The sequence below is a fragment of the Motacilla alba genome, chromosome Z, assembly GCF_015832195.1.
Source record: "Motacilla alba alba isolate MOTALB_02 chromosome Z, Motacilla_alba_V1.0_pri, whole genome shotgun sequence".
NCBI lineage: Eukaryota > Metazoa > Chordata > Aves > Passeriformes > Motacillidae > Motacilla > Motacilla alba.
The window spans coordinates 15257963-15277092 of NC_052046.1; the positions used below are offsets into that span (position 1 = coordinate 15257963).

The 19130-nt window shown below is 37.7% G+C and overlaps 1 protein-coding gene across 2 annotated transcripts in view; it reads left to right on the top strand.

The window, feature by feature from the left end:
* Positions 1-17076, top strand: part of PARP8 (poly(ADP-ribose) polymerase family member 8) — a 114008-nt gene extending 96932 nt beyond the window's left edge. For both annotated transcript variants that reach the window (XM_038123578.1, XM_038123579.1), the window contains 11 exons: positions 3075-3200; positions 4810-4875; positions 6145-6212; positions 6518-6566; positions 7291-7403; positions 7571-7643; positions 8559-8628; positions 10588-10664; positions 11636-11705; positions 14973-15057; positions 15677-17076. In XM_038123578.1, coding sequence (XP_037979506.1) covers positions 3075-3200; positions 4810-4875; positions 6145-6212; positions 6518-6566; positions 7291-7403; positions 7571-7643; positions 8559-8628; positions 10588-10664; positions 11636-11705; positions 14973-15057; positions 15677-15779 — 900 coding nt within the window. In that variant the 3' untranslated portion in view covers positions 15780-17076. The remainder of the gene's footprint in view (positions 1-3074; positions 3201-4809; positions 4876-6144; positions 6213-6517; positions 6567-7290; positions 7404-7570; positions 7644-8558; positions 8629-10587; positions 10665-11635; positions 11706-14972; positions 15058-15676) is intronic.
* The last annotated feature ends 2054 nt before the right edge of the window (positions 17077-19130 follow it).

A 19130-nucleotide genomic window follows, 5' to 3' on the forward strand; every position in this document is an offset into this window, starting at 1 on the left:
TTCCTCAGGGGCTCTCAAATCTAATCTTCACTGACAGTGGGAAGCTCTTTGCTTCCCTGCTTTCTGTCTTGAGCTTCATCAACTCGAGAGGTGTGTGAAGGGGAGACTGCCAGTGAAGACAAGCAAAGAACTGTCAAGTTCCTTGGCCTTCTCATTGTTTGAAGTTACCATTCTCCCAGTCACGTTCAAAGAGGGGTGCACTTTCTGATGCATGTCCCACATGCCTTCAGAAGGCTCTTTATTATTCTTTGCATCTCTTGCAAAGAGGGGGTCCTATTGAATAATTCTTTGAACAGCTGAAAGGTTGCTTTCCTAAAATTAGTAAAGAATTAGGTATAAGCTTTTTTAAATAGAACTGACTAAGTAGAGGAGAGGTGGCCCTGGTTATGTCTCACTCTGTTTTATGTAAGTATCAGTGTTGCAGGCACGTGCAGAGCTTGCTGTAGATGTCTGGAGTACCTCTACATTTACAGATTTTTACTGTAGAATTCTGAAGCAATTATAACCTTAAGAGTGCTTAAAAGAGTTAGATAAGGGGTTTTATCTGTTGTCCCATTGGACCTAGGTAGCTAAATTCTGCAAGTCTCACTCTAGTGATAGCATTGCAGCCAGCTCACTATATTGGATCTGACTGAGCCCATTCAGAAAAAAAAAAAAATCATCAATTCTAGAATTTGATCCATCTGAGCTCTTTTTGTCATTAGTTTAGGACAGTGTGAATCACTGCATAGACTGTAAGCACAGTGGTTATTTCTCCAACAGCCTAGCAAGCTTAGGCTGACTAGTAGAAGGTAGGTTCACATTTTGTCTGATTAATCCTTCTCCAAATCATTCTGTCTAGTGAAGAAGCCTAAATACAGGTTCCCATCATTAGAAATCATATTCCTTTTTGTCTTTTGTGCTTTCAGCTAATTTCCTGAGGTGCACAAACCTACTTTGTCACTCCAAATAGTCCGATGGCTTCTCCTTAATAATAAGTGATTGTACTTTCTAAAACTTTCCATCCTGAACTCAGGTTGCCTTGTATTAGTCATGTAGGCAAAATGCTTGAAAATTAGATGACTGATTTCTTGATAGTTCCTACTCCCTGTAAAGAGTCTCTTGAGAGTGAGAGGCACTGTCTGAGGGATTGATGTCATAAGAGGAATTGTCATCAGCAAGTGTTGTCTTGTCCTTCATGTAACTATTTTAATCCTTACTTACTTCAGTACCTCTGATTGAGGAGGAGTTCATGCCCAGTTTTAAGGATATCTGCTAGATCCACAGCACTTCCTATTCCCAAGGAATGCATATGCAAGACTCTATTATAGGGTTTCTATTAGATTTACCTCCCAGTTTAAGCTGTTTTGCATTGCATCGACTCAAAACAATGGCCTCAGGGGAAATCAGGTGTAAAAGAAAAAAAGTATCGCTGGAAACAATCTAGGAGTCAACAGTTTGTTTAAAGGAGGGCTTAGGGATGGTGTCTGAGTAGAACTGTGCCAGTTTTAAGACAGTGTCCCATCATGCAAATCATAAAGCAAGACAACTTTGAGTCTCTGCATTAAAAGATCTGGAGCCTCAAACAGCTCTTCCCTAGGAGTGTTTTGTGACAGCGGACTAAGAATTGCTTCTCAGAAGCAGGGTGAACTCTTGCTCAATTTCACAGTAATACGTTTACACAGGGGCAAATCTGCTGCCTGATCTGGTTGCTGATCTCCTTTGTAAATGCTAGTGCATATGCCCTATTTCAAAACATTAATCTCACGTACAGATAGTAAAAAACTAGAAAGTAATCAGAGAACAACTGTGGAAGGGATCATTATTTAAGTAATTTTATTTTTCAGTATATGTGAGATATTTAGTAACTGGAACTAACACAATACATTAAAACTGATGGAGAAAATTATCCATTAATGCTGAAGGAGCAGAGGAGGAGAATGGCAGCTGTATGACTCACCACAGCACAGTTCTTTTTCCCCTTTCATCATTATTCTTATTTTCATTCTGGTTCTCCAAAGGACCGTAATTTTTTCCATCCAAATGATCAGATACATTGACTGATGTAGAAAGTCTTCAAGATGAGTGTGAGCTGTGAGCTATGAGATGAGATCTGATCCATATGGAGTTGTGGGGGGAACCAGGAATACCTACTAACTCTAGTTTGTCTCAGCTTTTCCTTTCTTTGTGGAAAAGTCATTTTTACACAGAAATGTTTTCAGAAGGCACAGAAAAAAAACATGAGGAAACAAGTTAATTTGCAGCTACTTTTTAATGTAGCAATTTTGGATTTCAATATGAGCTGCATTTATATTTCACAGCTGCCAGAAAGCTGCATTCTTTCTTTTTTTGTTGTTGTTGTTGTTGTATTCTATTTTTAACCTCTGAATTATGTATTTTGAAACAATTACATGGGAATCTGTGTCTAAGTGGTGTATTTGCTTATGTACACATGTCTGTGTGTACATTACGTGCACAGTCCTGTGGAGAAATTGTGAAAATCAAAGAAGTGTTGTAACTTTGTATAACAGGATGGAAGGAAGAGGATGCCCCAGTGTGGGCTGTGCAGATGACTGTTAAATTATTGCAGTATTCTGGGTTTAGCAGAAGCAATGTTTTCAAGTGTTTCTGTGATTACAGTCTTCAGGAGAAGAGCAGAAAGTGGTACAAATTTGACAGCCTATTCCCTGTTCTTGAGCAAAGTTTTTACTGGCATGTCTATACAGAGATACACAGATCTAGCACAATTTCATTTCTTCAGTGAATAAATTTGATACAGGAGTTCACCTGTGTGCACAAGAGAAAGCAATACTTCAAGCAATATATTTGATGTTATTATACTTTTAGGTCCAGATACTGGTCCTACTTATATGCACATGGAATAATATGCCATGGCTGACCTCAAACTCTGTTGAGGTCAGTGGAAAAAATTTAGTCCTGAACTATCTCCTGTGGATAACACAGTCTGGGCAATATAGGTAACAGTGAAATACAATATATCTATAATGTGTAAAAAAAAAAGGCAGACTGGAAGATACACTATAAAACTACTTAGTTTGAATAAACATAACAAATATGTCTTTCTTTATCCCCAGGTGGTTGATCTATTAGTATCTATGTGTCGGTCTGCATTAGAATCACCTAGAAAAGTTGTCATTTTTGAGCCATATCCTTCTGTAGTTGATCCTAATGATCCTCAGATGCTGGCCTTTAACCCTAGGGTAAGTAGCTACCTTTAATTATGTCATCGCTTGGTTTTAGTCATACATGAGATTTCAAAGCAAGGACTTCTCATGGAGGAGTCTCCTTTATTATGTGATACAGCTCCAGAATATAGCACAAGAGTGTTTTCAAAACTTGCATCTTTTATTTATTGTCTCTGAGAAAGTACTTGAATATAGACTCGTCCTGGTTCTGGCCAGGACAGGGTTTAATTTTTGCAGTAGCCAGAATGGGATAGGGCTAAGACCCAGATTATTCTATACCACCTCACATCATTTCTGGGAGCAGGGGGAAGGGAGTCTCTTCCAGGGAAAAGAGGGAAAAAGAGTTCCCATTTTACTTAGCAGAGGGAGCAGTTGGATGTTTGTTGCTGGTTTTCTTATCTCATTGCTGTTTCCAGCTGATTGTTCTTACCTCAACCCATGATCTTTACCTTTGTGCCTCCCAATTCTCTATCCCACAGCAAGGGGAAAGTGGAGGAGGAGAGGGAAGAGGACAGTGAGCAGTGCTAGGTGTCAGTGGGAACAGTAAATTGGAGAATACCATCCCTAAACTATGACAAAAGTGTATATGTTAAAGCCAGGAAGCTCTTCTAAGGGAAAAATTCTGGATGCAAAATTTTATATCCAAAGTGTTTTTCTCTCAGTGTGCACATTGGACACAAAAAAAACCATGGCCTTTGAGAGACAGAGGTCATGTAAGCTTGGGGATTTCCAGTCCATCTTTTCATTCTTAGAAGTGTCATTGCTGTCATCTCATTTTGTCACTGCAAGCAGTTATTTCCTTGTAGGTAATTTTATGAGATGTTAATAGTTGAGTTTTGTACAAGCATCAATTTTGAAATAAAGAATTGTGCTTGTGTTACCTGCTCCTTGGGCTCCAAATGTTGCCTTCCAGGAAAGCCCTCAAGCCGTGAATATTCCATCTTTCCAAAGGCATAGACGAGAGCTTGGCATGTCCTGCACTGGGATGCATTTCACTCTTTCTGAACAAAGGCCAGCTAGCAGGAGTTCTTTGTCGGGAGAGGCTGAGGTGTTCTGTAATGTGTTGGCAAGTCCTCAAGATGGGGACCACTGGAGCTGCTGTGGAGTGGTGAAGCATGGACTGTTTAGCCTGTTCACTCAGTACAGGTGGAGCTGTGTGGTAGTGGTTCCCAAGCAATAGGTCAGCAAAGATCAGGGTGATGCAGAGGGACCACTGAAGGATCTGTGAAGTTTTATAGACCTACTAGCAAAGGAAACACATCTGTTTATATTCATTTTATTTAAAATCTGTTTGGGTGACTGCATTATTTACCCCAAGAGCATGTTGTCCATATAACTGTGTTTAGTTACAAATATTTGTTTAAAAATGAGCTGATTTATGGAGTGTTTTGGAGATCCCAGTGAAATTCAAAGAAAGATCATAACAATATTTTTTCAAGGAATTTTTTCTGGATGATGAATGACAGTCTGTGGAAGAAAGCTATTGGTTGGAAATGTTTGAAAGAATTGATTTGCCCAGCATTTCTCCTAGCTTTGGTTTTATACACATTCAAAGAATTCAGGGTTTTTTAGAGGCAAATACTAATACTCTTTGAAATTATTTGTGTATTTTATGCCACATCAGAAGAAGAACTATGACCGAGTCATGAAAGCATTGGACAGTATCACTTCCATCAGAGAGATGACACAGGTAAATGTAAAAATATTTACATATTTACATAAAAGATAACTTAATCACTGTTTCTAGAACTTGAAAGTTGTTTGTATTGCCTGCCTGTGATGGCTTGGGAAGTCAATAGTATCATCTCTTTCCTATATAACTGTAATGATATTGAAATGTTTGTTCAAGATAACAAACCTATCCCTAATGCTAATTAAATAATGAAGTAGAACTCAGATCTTTTGAAGTTTAATAAGACATAATTACAGGAGAGACATTGTAATGTGGTAATCACCAATTGCTGTATTTCTGGAAATATCAAAGCCAGAGACTTTATTTCCAAAGTAAAAGAAATTGATCTTGTGTCAATATTCTAAATGGTATTCTGCATGACATGATATTTATTTCTATTATAGCAAAATTCTCTATCAACTAAGTATATCTGGGGACTTGGAATGTTGGGTCTCTTGGGTTTACTGTCATATTATTTCTCATGGCATATCTGATGGTTGTATTTCTGTTTATTTTTATGCTCCTTTCCCAAACCACCCAGCTCATTATAAGTTGTTGTTTAAATCTCTTCCATATATCTTGCTTTTCCAACTGCTATATAAATGCATCCTCACAACAGTTTTCAATCTTGCTCTGGGTATTAACAAAATACTTTGGGATCCTTGAGTGAAGAATGTATGGAGAGGAATAAAATAAATTGAAAACTAAAATTTACTTTTTTCTTGTTAATTTGTGTAACATTTTGTAAAAATTTTAAAAATCAGGTGTTTCTGTGATTTCTTATGATGTCTTTTAAAAATTACCATCCTGGTTTTTTTAAACATTAAAACAATTCCTGGACAAATGAATTTTAAAGGGATCTTTTGCATTGTGATTGAAATCAAGAACAGTTTTCAAAAAAATTATAATATGGCATGGTATTTATACCTTGAAGCAGTTGAAAATACCAAATGGATTATTTTGGGTTTCTTTGAGAGACTTAATTTTGTGAAGTCCTAATTTCTTAATCAAGAGCCACACAAAAATAGATGTTTTCTTCTGTTCTCCCTGTGATCACCAATGTTTGCTACAATATAGTCATTTTGATGCTAATTATATGCTTATGATCTTACTCTACAGAAAATAATTGCTATATTAATTCTTGTTGTCAAAACACATTTATAACTCCACTATGCTGTATATCAGTAAAGCTCTGATTTAAACCTAATAATGTATTCATTTTAATAGATTAAATCATGGGCAACATATAAAATTCAACCTAGAAATAACATAATTACTCTTTTCTAGGCACCTTACTTGGAAATAAAGAAGCAGATGGATAAACAAGACCCGCTTGCACATCCTCTTCTACAATGGTATAAAGTGGATTCACATGAGATAATAATTATTAAATTATCATTTGTAATGAATAATCACTTGAGCAGTGTAATGTGGTATAAGGTCAGCCTAATAATTAACGCTGATATTTTCAACTGCAGCTATTCTCAACTGTTTCTGGACCTCATCTGGGTCCTCAGATCTCATTTTCTAGTTAAGGTTTGGCCTACTTCCATCTGATAGGTTTAGAGGCGTGCAGCTGGGTGCTTTGTGATGGCCATTCATAACACATTTTAAAGTTTGGTTTGGTTACTATGTCTAATACATCTGTTTCTTATTTTAGGGTTATTTCTAGTAATAGATCACATATTGTGAAGCTACCGGTGAATAGAGTAAGTGTCTGTGTGTTTTCTTATTATTTTGTGATTTTTTTTTTATGGCTTGCATTAGCATTTTAGGTGGGAGTTTGCTAGCAAAATGTGGGTGTCTGTGTTCAAACTGATTGCATGGACTCCTTTAATAGACAAGGAAGTTTTAGGTCCTGATTTTTAGAAATATGTGAATATCTGAAATAGGTCAAGGGAATAATGTTCATAAAAAACCTATTTGAGGTAAGTAGCTCAAATTCAGTTGTCTTCCTTGTAATCATCTGGGATTAGGTAAGAAAAACATCACTTTTTGTTTTGTTACCCTATAGAATATTAGATGCCGAATAGTATAGAAAGCAGTGCACACAAACATGCTGTATCAGGAGATCCACATATAAGTAACCTCTGATTAATGGTGGGTGCAGTAATATGCAGCTTTCCAAATAACCTTAATTCAAAGTCAGCTCTGATAGAATACTATGATGAAGTTGTTCAGTGTAATTACTAAAGCCATTTTAAATTGAAATCTAGTTTCCAAAAACTTCCATATGTTTCATAAACTGAAAGTCATTCTTACTATTTGATTTCAGCTTGAAACTGTGGAAGTGAGACCAGTTTCAACTTAGTTCATGTAGTTATTTAGATGCAGTCATGTATTGTGTGGAAAAGCATGATATCTTAAGGATTGCCATACAATACTTCCATATTAATCAACTTCTCTTCACATGTGCACTCTTATATTTTACAGCAACTGAAGTTTATGCACACTCCCCACCAGTTCCTTCTTCTCAGCAGTCCACCAGCCAAAGAATCCAATTTCCGAGCTGCTAAAAATCTCTACGGAAGTACCTTTGCATTTCAGTGAGTACATATAGTCCTGATAACCAAGGTAGTTCAAATGCCATGCTTTTTTTGTACTTCTGGCATTTGAGGTTTGCAGCTGTGAATCTATTGTTTTAAAGGATTTCTGATGAAATTTCTGCATTTTACACTGTGAATTTTACCGCTTTCTTTTTAATTTTATTCAGTGGTTCACACATTGAAAATTGGCATTCCATCCTGAGGAACGGCTTAGTTGTTGCTTCCAATACGAGGCTGCAGGTAAATAAACAAAACAGATTTTAGCTAACCTGTGCATACTTGGTTACCTACTAGATTTGGCAAGTTTTCAGGGCGTTTCATTCTGGTAGCCATATAGCTAGGTGAAGGGATAATTTCAAGTACCATCTTGTTTCCTGGGAAGAGTACTTTTCTGATGCAATTAAGATGAAGTAATGTGTCTGCTAAAACATCTAGAAAATCTCTTTGTGGGAATCAGTGTGTCAGTTTTATGTTGCAGAGCAGCACCTCTAGGAGGCTTTGCTTGGTACTGCTTAAAAGCAGTTTCAAGTGAAAGTCAGAGCTGCCTAAACTGTCTTTGTCATAGGATCCAGAAACATGCTAGGGTTACAGGAACTGGGCTTGCAGCACTTTCTCTGTCCTTCTGATTTCTTTGGCAATCAAAGCATGAAGTGCGCTGGCCATAAGGGATCTAATGCAAACTTCTCAGACTGAATCATCAGGAGACCACTATTGCAGAGCAAAGTAGGCACTACAGAGGGACTGGGGAACTCTAATACAGAGTATTTTAGCATTCTGGTTTTGGCAGCTCTCCTCAGAGCTGAGTCCATGTACCTTGGAAGAGAATCCAAGGGCTTCTTTGGTCAGGTACAGAAACATTTTTTGTAGACATCCTCCATAGTAATATTAGATTTAAAAACAGAAACCACAATTCTATGTGCATCTTAAGTAAAATTTTGTGTGAGCATCTGTTTTTTTGTTTGGACATAATTTCCAGGATATATATATTATTTTTATACTCAGGGCATGTTTTTTTAAAATACTTCTTTGAACACTGTTAATTACCTGAAATAAATTAGTAGAGTGGGTAAGTGCTTTATGACCTGTTCCTGTAATTATTATTATTTTATCCAGATAACCAAATTAATGCTAAGTAATCACTCTGCTCTTTTTCAGCTCCATGGTGCAATGTTTGGAAGTGGAATCTATCTTAGTCCATTGTCAAGCATATCATTTGGTTACTCAGGTGATATTTATAAATCACTCTAAAGTTGGCCAAATACAGGGGTGTATCTTATTCTACTGCTTCTTCTTACAGCTTTGCTGTTTAAAACATTATATTCAATTTAATCGTTGTTGACCATGACTAAATTTATTCAAACAAGAGGTTTTATTTAATATAAATAATAAGAGAATAGAAAATTACCTTGTTAAACAGTGTCCTTATTTTTCTAGGTGCTTAGAATTCTTAAACTGTGCTTGAAGTAAATATTAGCTAATGCTGAATGCTATGTCTAGTAGGTCTTGATGATTCAGCTGAAATCCAACTTTGTGATTTTTGTCAATATCTGCTAAGTTCCATCTAACTTTACCTATGAGTTCATGGTCTTTTACGACTTCATCTGACAAAACAAGTATTGATCAATAGACATGTTCAACCCTGTATATTTAAGGGTATTCCCAGGTATCACCATGTCAAGATTACATTAGGAAGTACAGTTCAGTGTGTTTATTTTAGCCTGAGAAGGAATATAATTTGTCCCAGTAGTGAATCCTAAAGTGAGGATTTCTCAAAAGCATATTAAAAACAAGACAGTAAGATATGTACATTGAGAAATTAAAGAGATTTTAAAATATGGTGACTTTCTTCTTTAGGTATGTAGTATTTACTATTTCCTCACATATGAAAGTGCAGCTATATAGTTTAGTGTATGTTCGTGTGCATGTAGATGATTCTGAGAGTTTTAGTTTGCTTTCTGATCCTCAGTGTTTCTAGGTCACATTTCAGGAGCTCAGCTTTTTGAGCTACTGTTTGAGGAACTTCAACATCAGTTATCTCTAGATGCACTTTTAGCTTGTCAGAGATTACATGAATATGAAGGCTTCTTAGGTTCCACTAAATGTGCTGGTTGAAGTGTCCTTATCTAATAAAAGGTCTTTCTTTTTGGACAATACTACTTTGTCAACTTCAATGTGCTATTGTTCCTCACTCTGCCTGTCTTGGCCCCTTCCATCCTGTCTCCTCCAGAAAGGAGGCTGGCGTTCCACTGAAGTGTGTATTCCTTGATGCCAGTAAAAATCATGAAGGAGTCCTATACATTCTGTTCCTTCAAAGAGTTAAGCTTCTTCATAATTCAGTCATATTTGCAAAGTGCCAAATAATTGAAGTGTTCAAGGTCAGACTAGATGGGGCTCAGAGCAACGAGGTCTAGTGGAAGGTGTCCTTACCCATGGCAGAGGGGCTGGAACATGATGATCTTTCAGGTTCCTTCCAACCCAAACTATTCCATGATTCTGTGAAATACAGGATGCTGAAAACTCAAGGAAGCACATAGTATCATGCAAAAGAGGAATTTTATGTAAACCAACATGAGGGATATGAGGGAAATTTAAGGCACAAATATAGATGTTTCAGTTTCTGAGATGGAATTGGATCAAATGTGACTGACTAATAATTTAATATTTTATGTGTAGATAAGGAGGTCAAACCAAGGTAGATTTCAAAACTTAAATTGCTTACTCATACAAATTAATTAGACTTTAAATAAAATTCCATAAAGTGCTAAAGATATATATCTAAAGTTCTTTCTCTCATGATTTTTGCCTTCCCACCCACAGTAATCAGATTTTTATTTCAGCCTGAATAGGGTCAAGTGGACTGAGGACATGATGACCTACAGCCACGTTAAGTTACCACATAACAATATTCCTGATCTGAATTCAGTGGCATTTAAGCTCAGGTTTATCTGCTTTTTTACCTACTTAATGCCAACTTGACTTTGCTAAAGTCTTTGAAATACATGCAGAGGTACCTGTAATTTACAGGATTTATATTGTGACATTCTGTGACAGAGTTAACCAGTTTTTTGAGTGCCATGCAAAAGACTGTGATTCTCACTGTGCTACCTCTTCCATTCTCATACTTAACTCTGCTTTTTATGGTATTTATAGGCCAGAGTATCTTACATGATTTTAATATTCCTAGGGATGAACAAGAAGCAGCAGAAAGTGTCAGCTAAAGATGAACCAGCTTCAGGCAGTAAGGGCAGTAATACATCACAGGTATTGTACATCAGCCATCTCTGGATGACTTGTGGCATTTATTATTGGGAACTCAGTAGCTGAAAGAGAGGTAATATTTCCTTTGTGCAACTTACCAGTGTTATTGCATTGAATGAAATCAACAACTTCAGAGACTGCAAATATCAAGTACAGTCCAACTGCACTAGTAAAAATTTACAGAGCATATTGCAGACCTTGTGCCATTCTTTTCCAAGCAGAAGAATTTAGGAAGAGAAGGAAGATGAGATACAGGTTGCATTATGGCCCCTAGGAACCCCTTGCCTTCTGAGTTTTAGACTTCCAGAACAATGACGTGAAAGAAATTGAGAATGGGTTTTGCTGGGAAATGAGTAGAATTTAATTTATAGCAAGTAATGTTTTCTTTTTCACAGATTTTACATATTGAACCATTACAATTCTGCTGTATCTAAAGCAAACTCACAGCATCTGTGCATAGGGCTAAATTTCAAGAAACTGTCTTACATCTGTCTCCATGATTAGCATATAGAAATTACAGAATAATCTGGCTTTGAAGGTAGATTGGCATGTCCCAGTAGAAGCTCTCAGAAGTAGGAAGGCAAATAAAATATCAGGGTAATGACCAAAGAATTAGTGACTAAATTTACCTTTCTACCTTTCTTTTCCTTTTTTTTTTTTCTGATATCAATTTGTTTATCAGTAACACTGATATTTCTGATAATATTTTTAATTTTGTAATAACTAGGCACTTTTGGGTATTATTTTTCTGGATAAAGGAGTTAAAATCTCTCCTACTATAATGCAAATAAGTAATAGGGCATTTTTTTATAAATTCTATTACATTTAGAAATAAAATAGAGACCTTTTAGAAAGACTGCCTCTACCTTTATTCATTAATAAACCTCTGAATATAGCAGCTGTCTCCTTTGTTGCTTTTTGTCTCTGTTTGTTTTACTGCACTAATTCTATTTTCTCACTTTTTTACATCTCAGTCACAGAAGAAAGGACAGCAGTCACAATTTTTGCAAAGCCGTAACTTAAAATGCATAGCCTTATGTGAAGGTAAGTTAAAAGCCCATGGCCACAGGATGCATAGGCTACAGGGTGCAAATCAGTGGGAGCTTTAGTTGGTTGTTTAGGTAAGAAACTACTGGTAGGTGTAAGAGTATCTGCCCAACAGATGACCTTTATGCTTCAGTGAGAACATTTCCCCTCTTTGAACAGAACCTGTAGCAGATGCTGAATTGTCATGGAATATCATATTGACTGATCATCTGGTCTGTGTTTCAAATGTGATCCTCTTTCTAAACCATCAAGAAAACTAAAGCCATGTCCTTTATTTCAAGCACTGACTTCTTGCAAGCTCTTGACAAATGCTTTAAGCACATAAAAGTCAGAAAAAACCACCTTTCATATAGAATTTCCAAATAATTTTTCGCTGTTGAAACAAGCATACTGATCATCTGGCAACCTGTATGCTGTTTTCTTTAGAAATTTTGGGAAGTTAAAATCTAATGCTTGAGTACAGTCATTCTTGAAAGAATTGGCTATTCTATTAATAACTAGTGAAACATCAGCAGGTTTTAAGACCAAATTATGACATTTGAATAAGAAGTGCACCTGTAGTTAGGAGCTAGTCTTAGAAATTATATTAACCCAATTTGCCTATCATTTGGAGCATTTGTTTGTTTAAAAAGTGAAAATTAAGACAGAATGTGGAAAATGTAGTATTTAAAAATAGAATCTTTCAGCTGTATAGCAGAAAGGAGGTGTCAGTCAATGAGAAAATGCAATTTGAACTGTACCGAAAAATACAGAATTTTAGTTCTAAAACTTCCATAAGGAGCGATATTAATTACTTGGCCTTTAATGCCTGAATTTTTAAATGTAAATTACATCTTTCACAAGGACTTTTTCATCCATATTGTTCTTTCCTTGCACTTATTAATGGATTGCCAATTTTATAAGAGTCAATTTCAAATATTTAGTAAAATACATTTTGCAGCTTTCATATTAATTTCTCTGTGTAAGAAGGTGGTTTAGGGGAGATAATTAATAAAGATTTTGTATAATTAATTGCAAGAAATGTTTGTTAAAATTTGCAATTCATGAAAGAAATCATGAATATGCATGCAGTTACATTAGTGTTAGAATAAAATAAACGAGGCTGACAGTGCCTGACAGTAGTCACACAGGTCAAATACTGACCAATTCAGAGCTGCCCAAACGTTAAGGCATGTCATTGAGAGCATTGTTTAAATGCCAGTTAAACACCGACAGGTTGGGCACACCAACCACTCTGTAGGAAGGCAGAGTTTGACCAGAGTTCAACCCCAGCCAGCATCCAAGCCCCACACAGCCACTCACTCAATTTCCCCCAGCAGGGCTGGGGAGGGAGTCCAAAGGATAGAAGCCCAAAAGCTCATGGGTTGAGCTAAAGACAGGTTAATAGGGAAAGCAAAAGCCCTGCACGCAAGGAAAGCAAAACAAGAAATTAATTCACTGCTTCCAAAAGAGCTGTTCAGCCATCTCCAGGAGTCTGGCCCCATCACATGTAGAGGTTACTTGGATAGACCAACACCATTGCTCCCCTTTCCTCCTTCTTTCCATCATTTTGTATGCTGAACATGATGTCACATGGCCTGGAATATCCCTTTGGTCAGTTTGGGTCACCTGTCCTGGCTGTGTCTCCTCCCAATCTCCCATTAATCCCCAGCTTTCCTGGAGTGTGGCAGTATGAGAATCAGAAAAGGCCTTTGCTGGCTTTGAGTGAGCCCTGTTCAGCAATAACAAAAACATCTCTGTACTATCAGCACAAATCCAAAAACTGCCCCCTGCCAGTTGCTGGGAAGAAAATTAATTCTACCCTAGTCCAACCCAGCATACCACCCTCTCAGTAAAGAAATGCTTTGAAATGTCCAGTGTAAACCTCCAGCACAGCTTTGAATCATTCCCACACATCCTGTCATTGCATACCAGGGAGAGGTGCTCAGCACCTCCCTGTGCCCTTCCCCTCCTCAGGAAGCTGCAGAGTGGTGAGGTCACCCCTCAGCCTCCTTTTCTCCAAACCAGACAAGCCAAACCCCTCCATTAGTGTCCAGGACATGTTCTCCAGCCCTCCCACCATCTGTTTCCCTCCTCAGGATTCACTGAAGGACCTTCCCATCCTTCTCCACCTGCAGGGCCCAGCAGGCCCCAGGTGAGGCCGCCCCGAGGCTGAGCCCAGCGGGACCATGCCCTCCCTGGGCCGGCTGTGCCGTGCTCGGTGCTCTGCGATGGGGTTTGTCCTCGGCGCTGCTGACCCACCCTGAGCCACCCCTCTCCCACTTCACCCCCGTGCCCAGTGTCACTCCTTCCCAGGTGCAGAATCCACCACTTGGACTCGACAAATTTCACCCCATTTAAGATTGCTCAGTGCTCCAATCTATCTAGATCCTGCTGCAAAAACCTCCTGTCCCTCAAAAGAATCCACAGCACCTCCCACTCTGGATCATCAGCAAACCTGGTACCGGTGCACTGACCTCCAGCATTGATACAGAACTGACCCTGGAATGGAGCCCTGAGGAACACCACTGGTGTGACCAGTCACCAACAGATGTGGCCCCATTCACTGCAACCCCTTGGGTTCAGTCCATCAGCCAGTTCTTCACCCACCACTTCATGAACCTGCTCATCCCACAGCTCAAAAACTTGTAGAGAAGGATGCTCTTCAGATGAATTTAGATATCTTCAAATGTAGATTGATGGTATAGCTTCTAGTTAGCAATAAAAAGCTTTCACTCCTGCACTGCCCTCATTCTGCTGGTAAAGAACCTATCATCAAATACATAGAGCAAGTTTTGGCAAGCTTTTTGTACTTCTTGAGTCATAATTGCTGTTTGTTTTAAATATTTGGTAGTATTGCACATTCCACATATAGCAGTTTCAGGCTTTTGTCTTAAGCATCTTGATTTCAGTTCAGCCATCACTAAACACAAATATCTCTTCCAAGTGCTGATTAGATGTCTCAGACCGTCTTTAACAGCCCTATGGTTTTTAAATTCAGGTTTTAATAAGTGCATTTTTAAGCTTTCATTCAATTTTACTACTTTCTCCCATACATCAAACATCTGTGTTTTCGGAAAAGTATATTTTGGAGACAAGAATCAAGTTCATCTTCTTTTTTGTACTAGCAGCCAACTCAAAATTGCACTGCAGCAAATATAGACATGTAGAGGAAAGCTGCATGTTCCCAAAAGACAATTTAAAATATATAAAACCCAAAATCTTTTAGAGCGGTGTTTTCCAGGCATGTTTTCATCACTATGAAATTGGTTCTTTCTCTCATAGTGATAACCTCGCCTGATCTGCACAAACATGGGGAGATATGGGTAGTTCCCAACACGGATCACGTGTGTACAAGATTTTTCTTTGTGTGAGTACAAAGCTTTTCTTAACATTCAGCTTCATACTAGACCTTTTTCTTACATTCCCTTCAATAGTTGTTATTAAAGTAGATAGAAAGACATTTTTTCCTAACTCTGTTCGGTATTCCTTCATTTTTTATATTTTATTGTACTTACTTGTGCTAGAAATGTATGGATAAGCTAGTGTCAAAAGTTTAGTAGATGTCTTTAATACAAATGAACAGAGAGTTCATGATTTTTCCTATTCAGTGGCATTACTTCATGCTATAGTAAGTCTATCCATGTATTGTGAAGCATAATTTGTTTTACTGTGTGTATTTAAGCTGAGGAATTTGTTAAAGGCTTCCTGTCTGTGCTGTGAGCATTTCCTCCTTTCACCTAATCATTGTCCCCTTTGGGTCCTAGTGGCTAATTCAGCCTCAGGGTTTCAGTGACAATGGCAGCCTTACCACTTCCCACTCTCCAGAGTTTAGCATCTGCATATAAAGATAAAGCACGGTAGAGCACTTCAGTAGAAACATGTGAACATATGGAATAAGCATTTAGAGAATGAGAGTTTTTTGGTGTTTTTATGTAGATTAATAAAACACTAATGTGATATTATTTTCTGTACTTTTTTTTTTTTAGTTATGAAGATGGTCAAGTGGGTGATACAAGTATAAATACACAGGAACCAAACATTCATAAAGAGATTCTTCGAGTCATTGGCAATCAAACTGCTACTGGTTAAAAGGACCACTCTTATTTAATTGATGTGAAACCTTCCTCAGTCTCAAAGCTGGATTTTGAACTGAAGAAGATGCAAAAAACTAATTTATTATTACTACACTAAGCAAATTAACCATTTGAATACTTACTGTTTTCTTACTTAGTATTTCGTATCTCATCAAAATACCTGAGATGGTATCGATTAGCAACTGTAGGGGTGCAAAGTCTATTATTATACTAAAACAATTAATAATTAAATAGGCATTGGGGTTGCTCACAATAAACAGACATTAAAAAGGACTTTTGTGCTGATATTTTTATACTAAACTTCAATTGGAAGTTTTAGTACTGTATACTGGTATTTTAAATTTAGAATGACTGAATTACAAGTAAGAGAAGATTTTATAGCGGAGCACCTGTATTATGCAGGATACTTTGCAATAAGTAAAATATTCTCATATTAAAACACAAGAAAAGGTTGTCTGGAATATGTAAAATTGAAGAGATTGGTTACCTGCAGCTATCTTTTTATTCTTTTTATTTTACTCAAATGCAGTTAGCATTGAGACTCAAAGGTGAAAACAACAATGCATTTTTTATTTACTGGGTGCAACAAAGCAAAATGAATGTGATGGTTTATGTTCGGCTTTCTTTATCTTCTCTGGAACACTGTCTTACCCATTAAGCAGCTCAGTTGCATTTTTTAATTATAAAAGCCTAGGAAACATCTGGAAAACCTAAAGCTGTTAATTTCCTTTTTAGAATTTTTGGTTTTATATACTAGATTTTACAATTTCATTAGATCAACAAGGTTTTTTAATGTTTGCATCTTAACTTCAGTGAAATTGCTCTGTGATGAAATTTATCCACATATTTTAAAGTATGTACTGAGTTAAGGCTTTTACATGGTTGAGTTGATTGTTGGTGCATCAGAAAATATATACAAATGCAAAATTCTACTGATTTTGTCTTGGTAAAATAGTTTTATTAGTTAATTTCTAAGCTATAAGAAATCAGTTTAAATATCTCTGTCTTTTAAATTAACAACTGTTTTTTCCAAGTGAGTAGGATGGCAACACAGATAGAGAAGGGCCCAGTCTCCAAGAGAAAAAGCATACCCTGTGCCCTGATGAATGCCCTTGGCAGCCCTCATGGTGGCTATCCTGAAGCATCTATCTCACCCTCGAATATGGAGAGCAGTTGAACTTACCCATCTGTGCAAGTCTACAAGCCAACTCAGAAAGCAAAAATAGACTGAAACCTCTTTTATGTTACTTTCATAATAAAGATACTAAAGCACCAAATAACAGCACAACAGAGCACAGGTGTGTTTGTTTCTTTTAAAGAGAACTGAATTAGATATGCTGTAATGGATGATTCCTTCTTTCTAGTTCATGCTACATTCCTGTATTACTTGCTGCAGTTGAAGTGCCCTACAAGTTAATAGTGGTATTTGGCCTAGGAGCATATACCTGGGATGTATTTTAGCATTCTACACTTATTTGCTTTAGTGTTAATTTTTCTGGGTTCACATCCAGACTTGTAAAACAAATCCTGTTTGCATTTCCCCATTTTGCTGTTGGTTCTATTGACTTGCACCCTCATTTGGTGGACCTCTAAATTAGAGAAACACTACCGTAATTGTTGTCTTTCATGTTGGGACACAGGTTAACTTCTTGAAACAAAGAGTTTTCCTGAAATTTGTCTGTCTACATAAGGACTGCCATAAGTTGTGTGACTGCAAAAAGTCAACATAATTCAGAAGTGGAGCTGAAACCCTGGTGGGACCATCTCTGTAATGGTGCTGCCATATGTGTTTGAATCAGTCTGTTTTGCCTAACAAAAAGAAACTGGGAAGCAAGTCACAAAGATGTACTATGATTATTTGCTGGGCTGGTAGTCCACCACTCTGGGATGCCTCTTGCAAAAAAAAAAACAGGAGAAAAGAGAGATGACAGTGAGTGAACTGGAGAAGCCAAGTAAACAGTCACCTTCCCTGTCCCCTCAAGTTTATAGCAGAGTCAGAAATGAAACCCTTGAAGAAAGGAATCTGAAATGTAGCTAATGAGTTGACCTCTGTTTGCATTGTGGGGTTGTGATACTGGTCATGCATGGTGCCATCATAAGTACAACCCCAGGAAAGGAAAGAGAAAAATATATAGTTGCCAAATTTTAAGACCGCTCAGAGTCACAGTAAGGGACAGTGTGGGTGAAAGCAGTGTGGGTGAAATGGATGAGCCACAGTAAGGGACAGCGTGGGTGAAAGCAGGACTCCAGGTTGTGTGGAGACCTTGCTGTTGTGCCTGTCTCAGGGCACAACAGTCTGTGTCTGTCTCAGTACTGCAGTGACTGACTTAAGGGGGGAGAAGGATTGTGAACAAAAGGTAGAATGTGACAAGCACAGGGATTACAAACCAGTTGAAGAGTGCAAAACCTTTCAGGGAGAAAGGTAGTTCTGAAGGGACAAGATGGCATTAGCAGCTCAGGTCCCACGTGGTGCGTGGCAGGAAAAGGGACTGGCAGAACCAAGCTGCAGTGTGGGGATACACAGCCGTGGCAATGTGGGGCAGCACCATGCTTGGGGCAACAGGGCCACTTGAAAAGCTGTCACTAGGCTACAGTGCAGAGACATAAGCCTGGTGTTACACATAAACATCAATTGAACTAGAACAAAATTCTTTGGCCAGAAACTCAGTCACATTTTTCTTTAGCCAGTATATTAATGAGAAACTTGCAAGGCTTTGTATTATTTGCAGGGGAATTTGAACCTTCAGATCTTAATAAAGTATTAGTTCTCATTATTTTCAAAAGATGAGGGGAAGGAGGCATGTTCATTTGGCATCTGTTACTCCTTATATAGAAAATGCCAAAGCTGAAAGACTTTCATCACCAACAACTGGAATGAAAAAGCCTGAGGATAAGATTTCTTTGAAGGATTTGTCTTTTGGGGTTTTATGCAAAGGTGGCAGTTGCATGTTGCCAAATGCCTCCAAATAACTTACATTAACATGGAATCCAGGGGATGAAAAATAAAAATCCCAGGGTTGTTTGAGCAAGACCCTGTGTTATGCCCAGAGCCCTTGCATTTTCCTTCCTTGGTTACCATGCTCACACATGGAGATTGATCATGATGGATCAATCATTGTAACTCCTGCTGCAAAAGATGCAGGCTTTCCAAAGATGGCTTTTAATCAAAACAAGTAGAGCCCCAGGCTCTGCCATCTCGCTTGATGGAAATTTCCATTAAGCCATTGCTGTCACCATACTCAGTATGGAGCAACCAAGGGAGTTCTTGATAAATAACTTTCTAACTTTTTGCTATATCCTACAACAAAATGCAAGCCCTCCTCATATAGGAAAGGTTTGGCAAAAA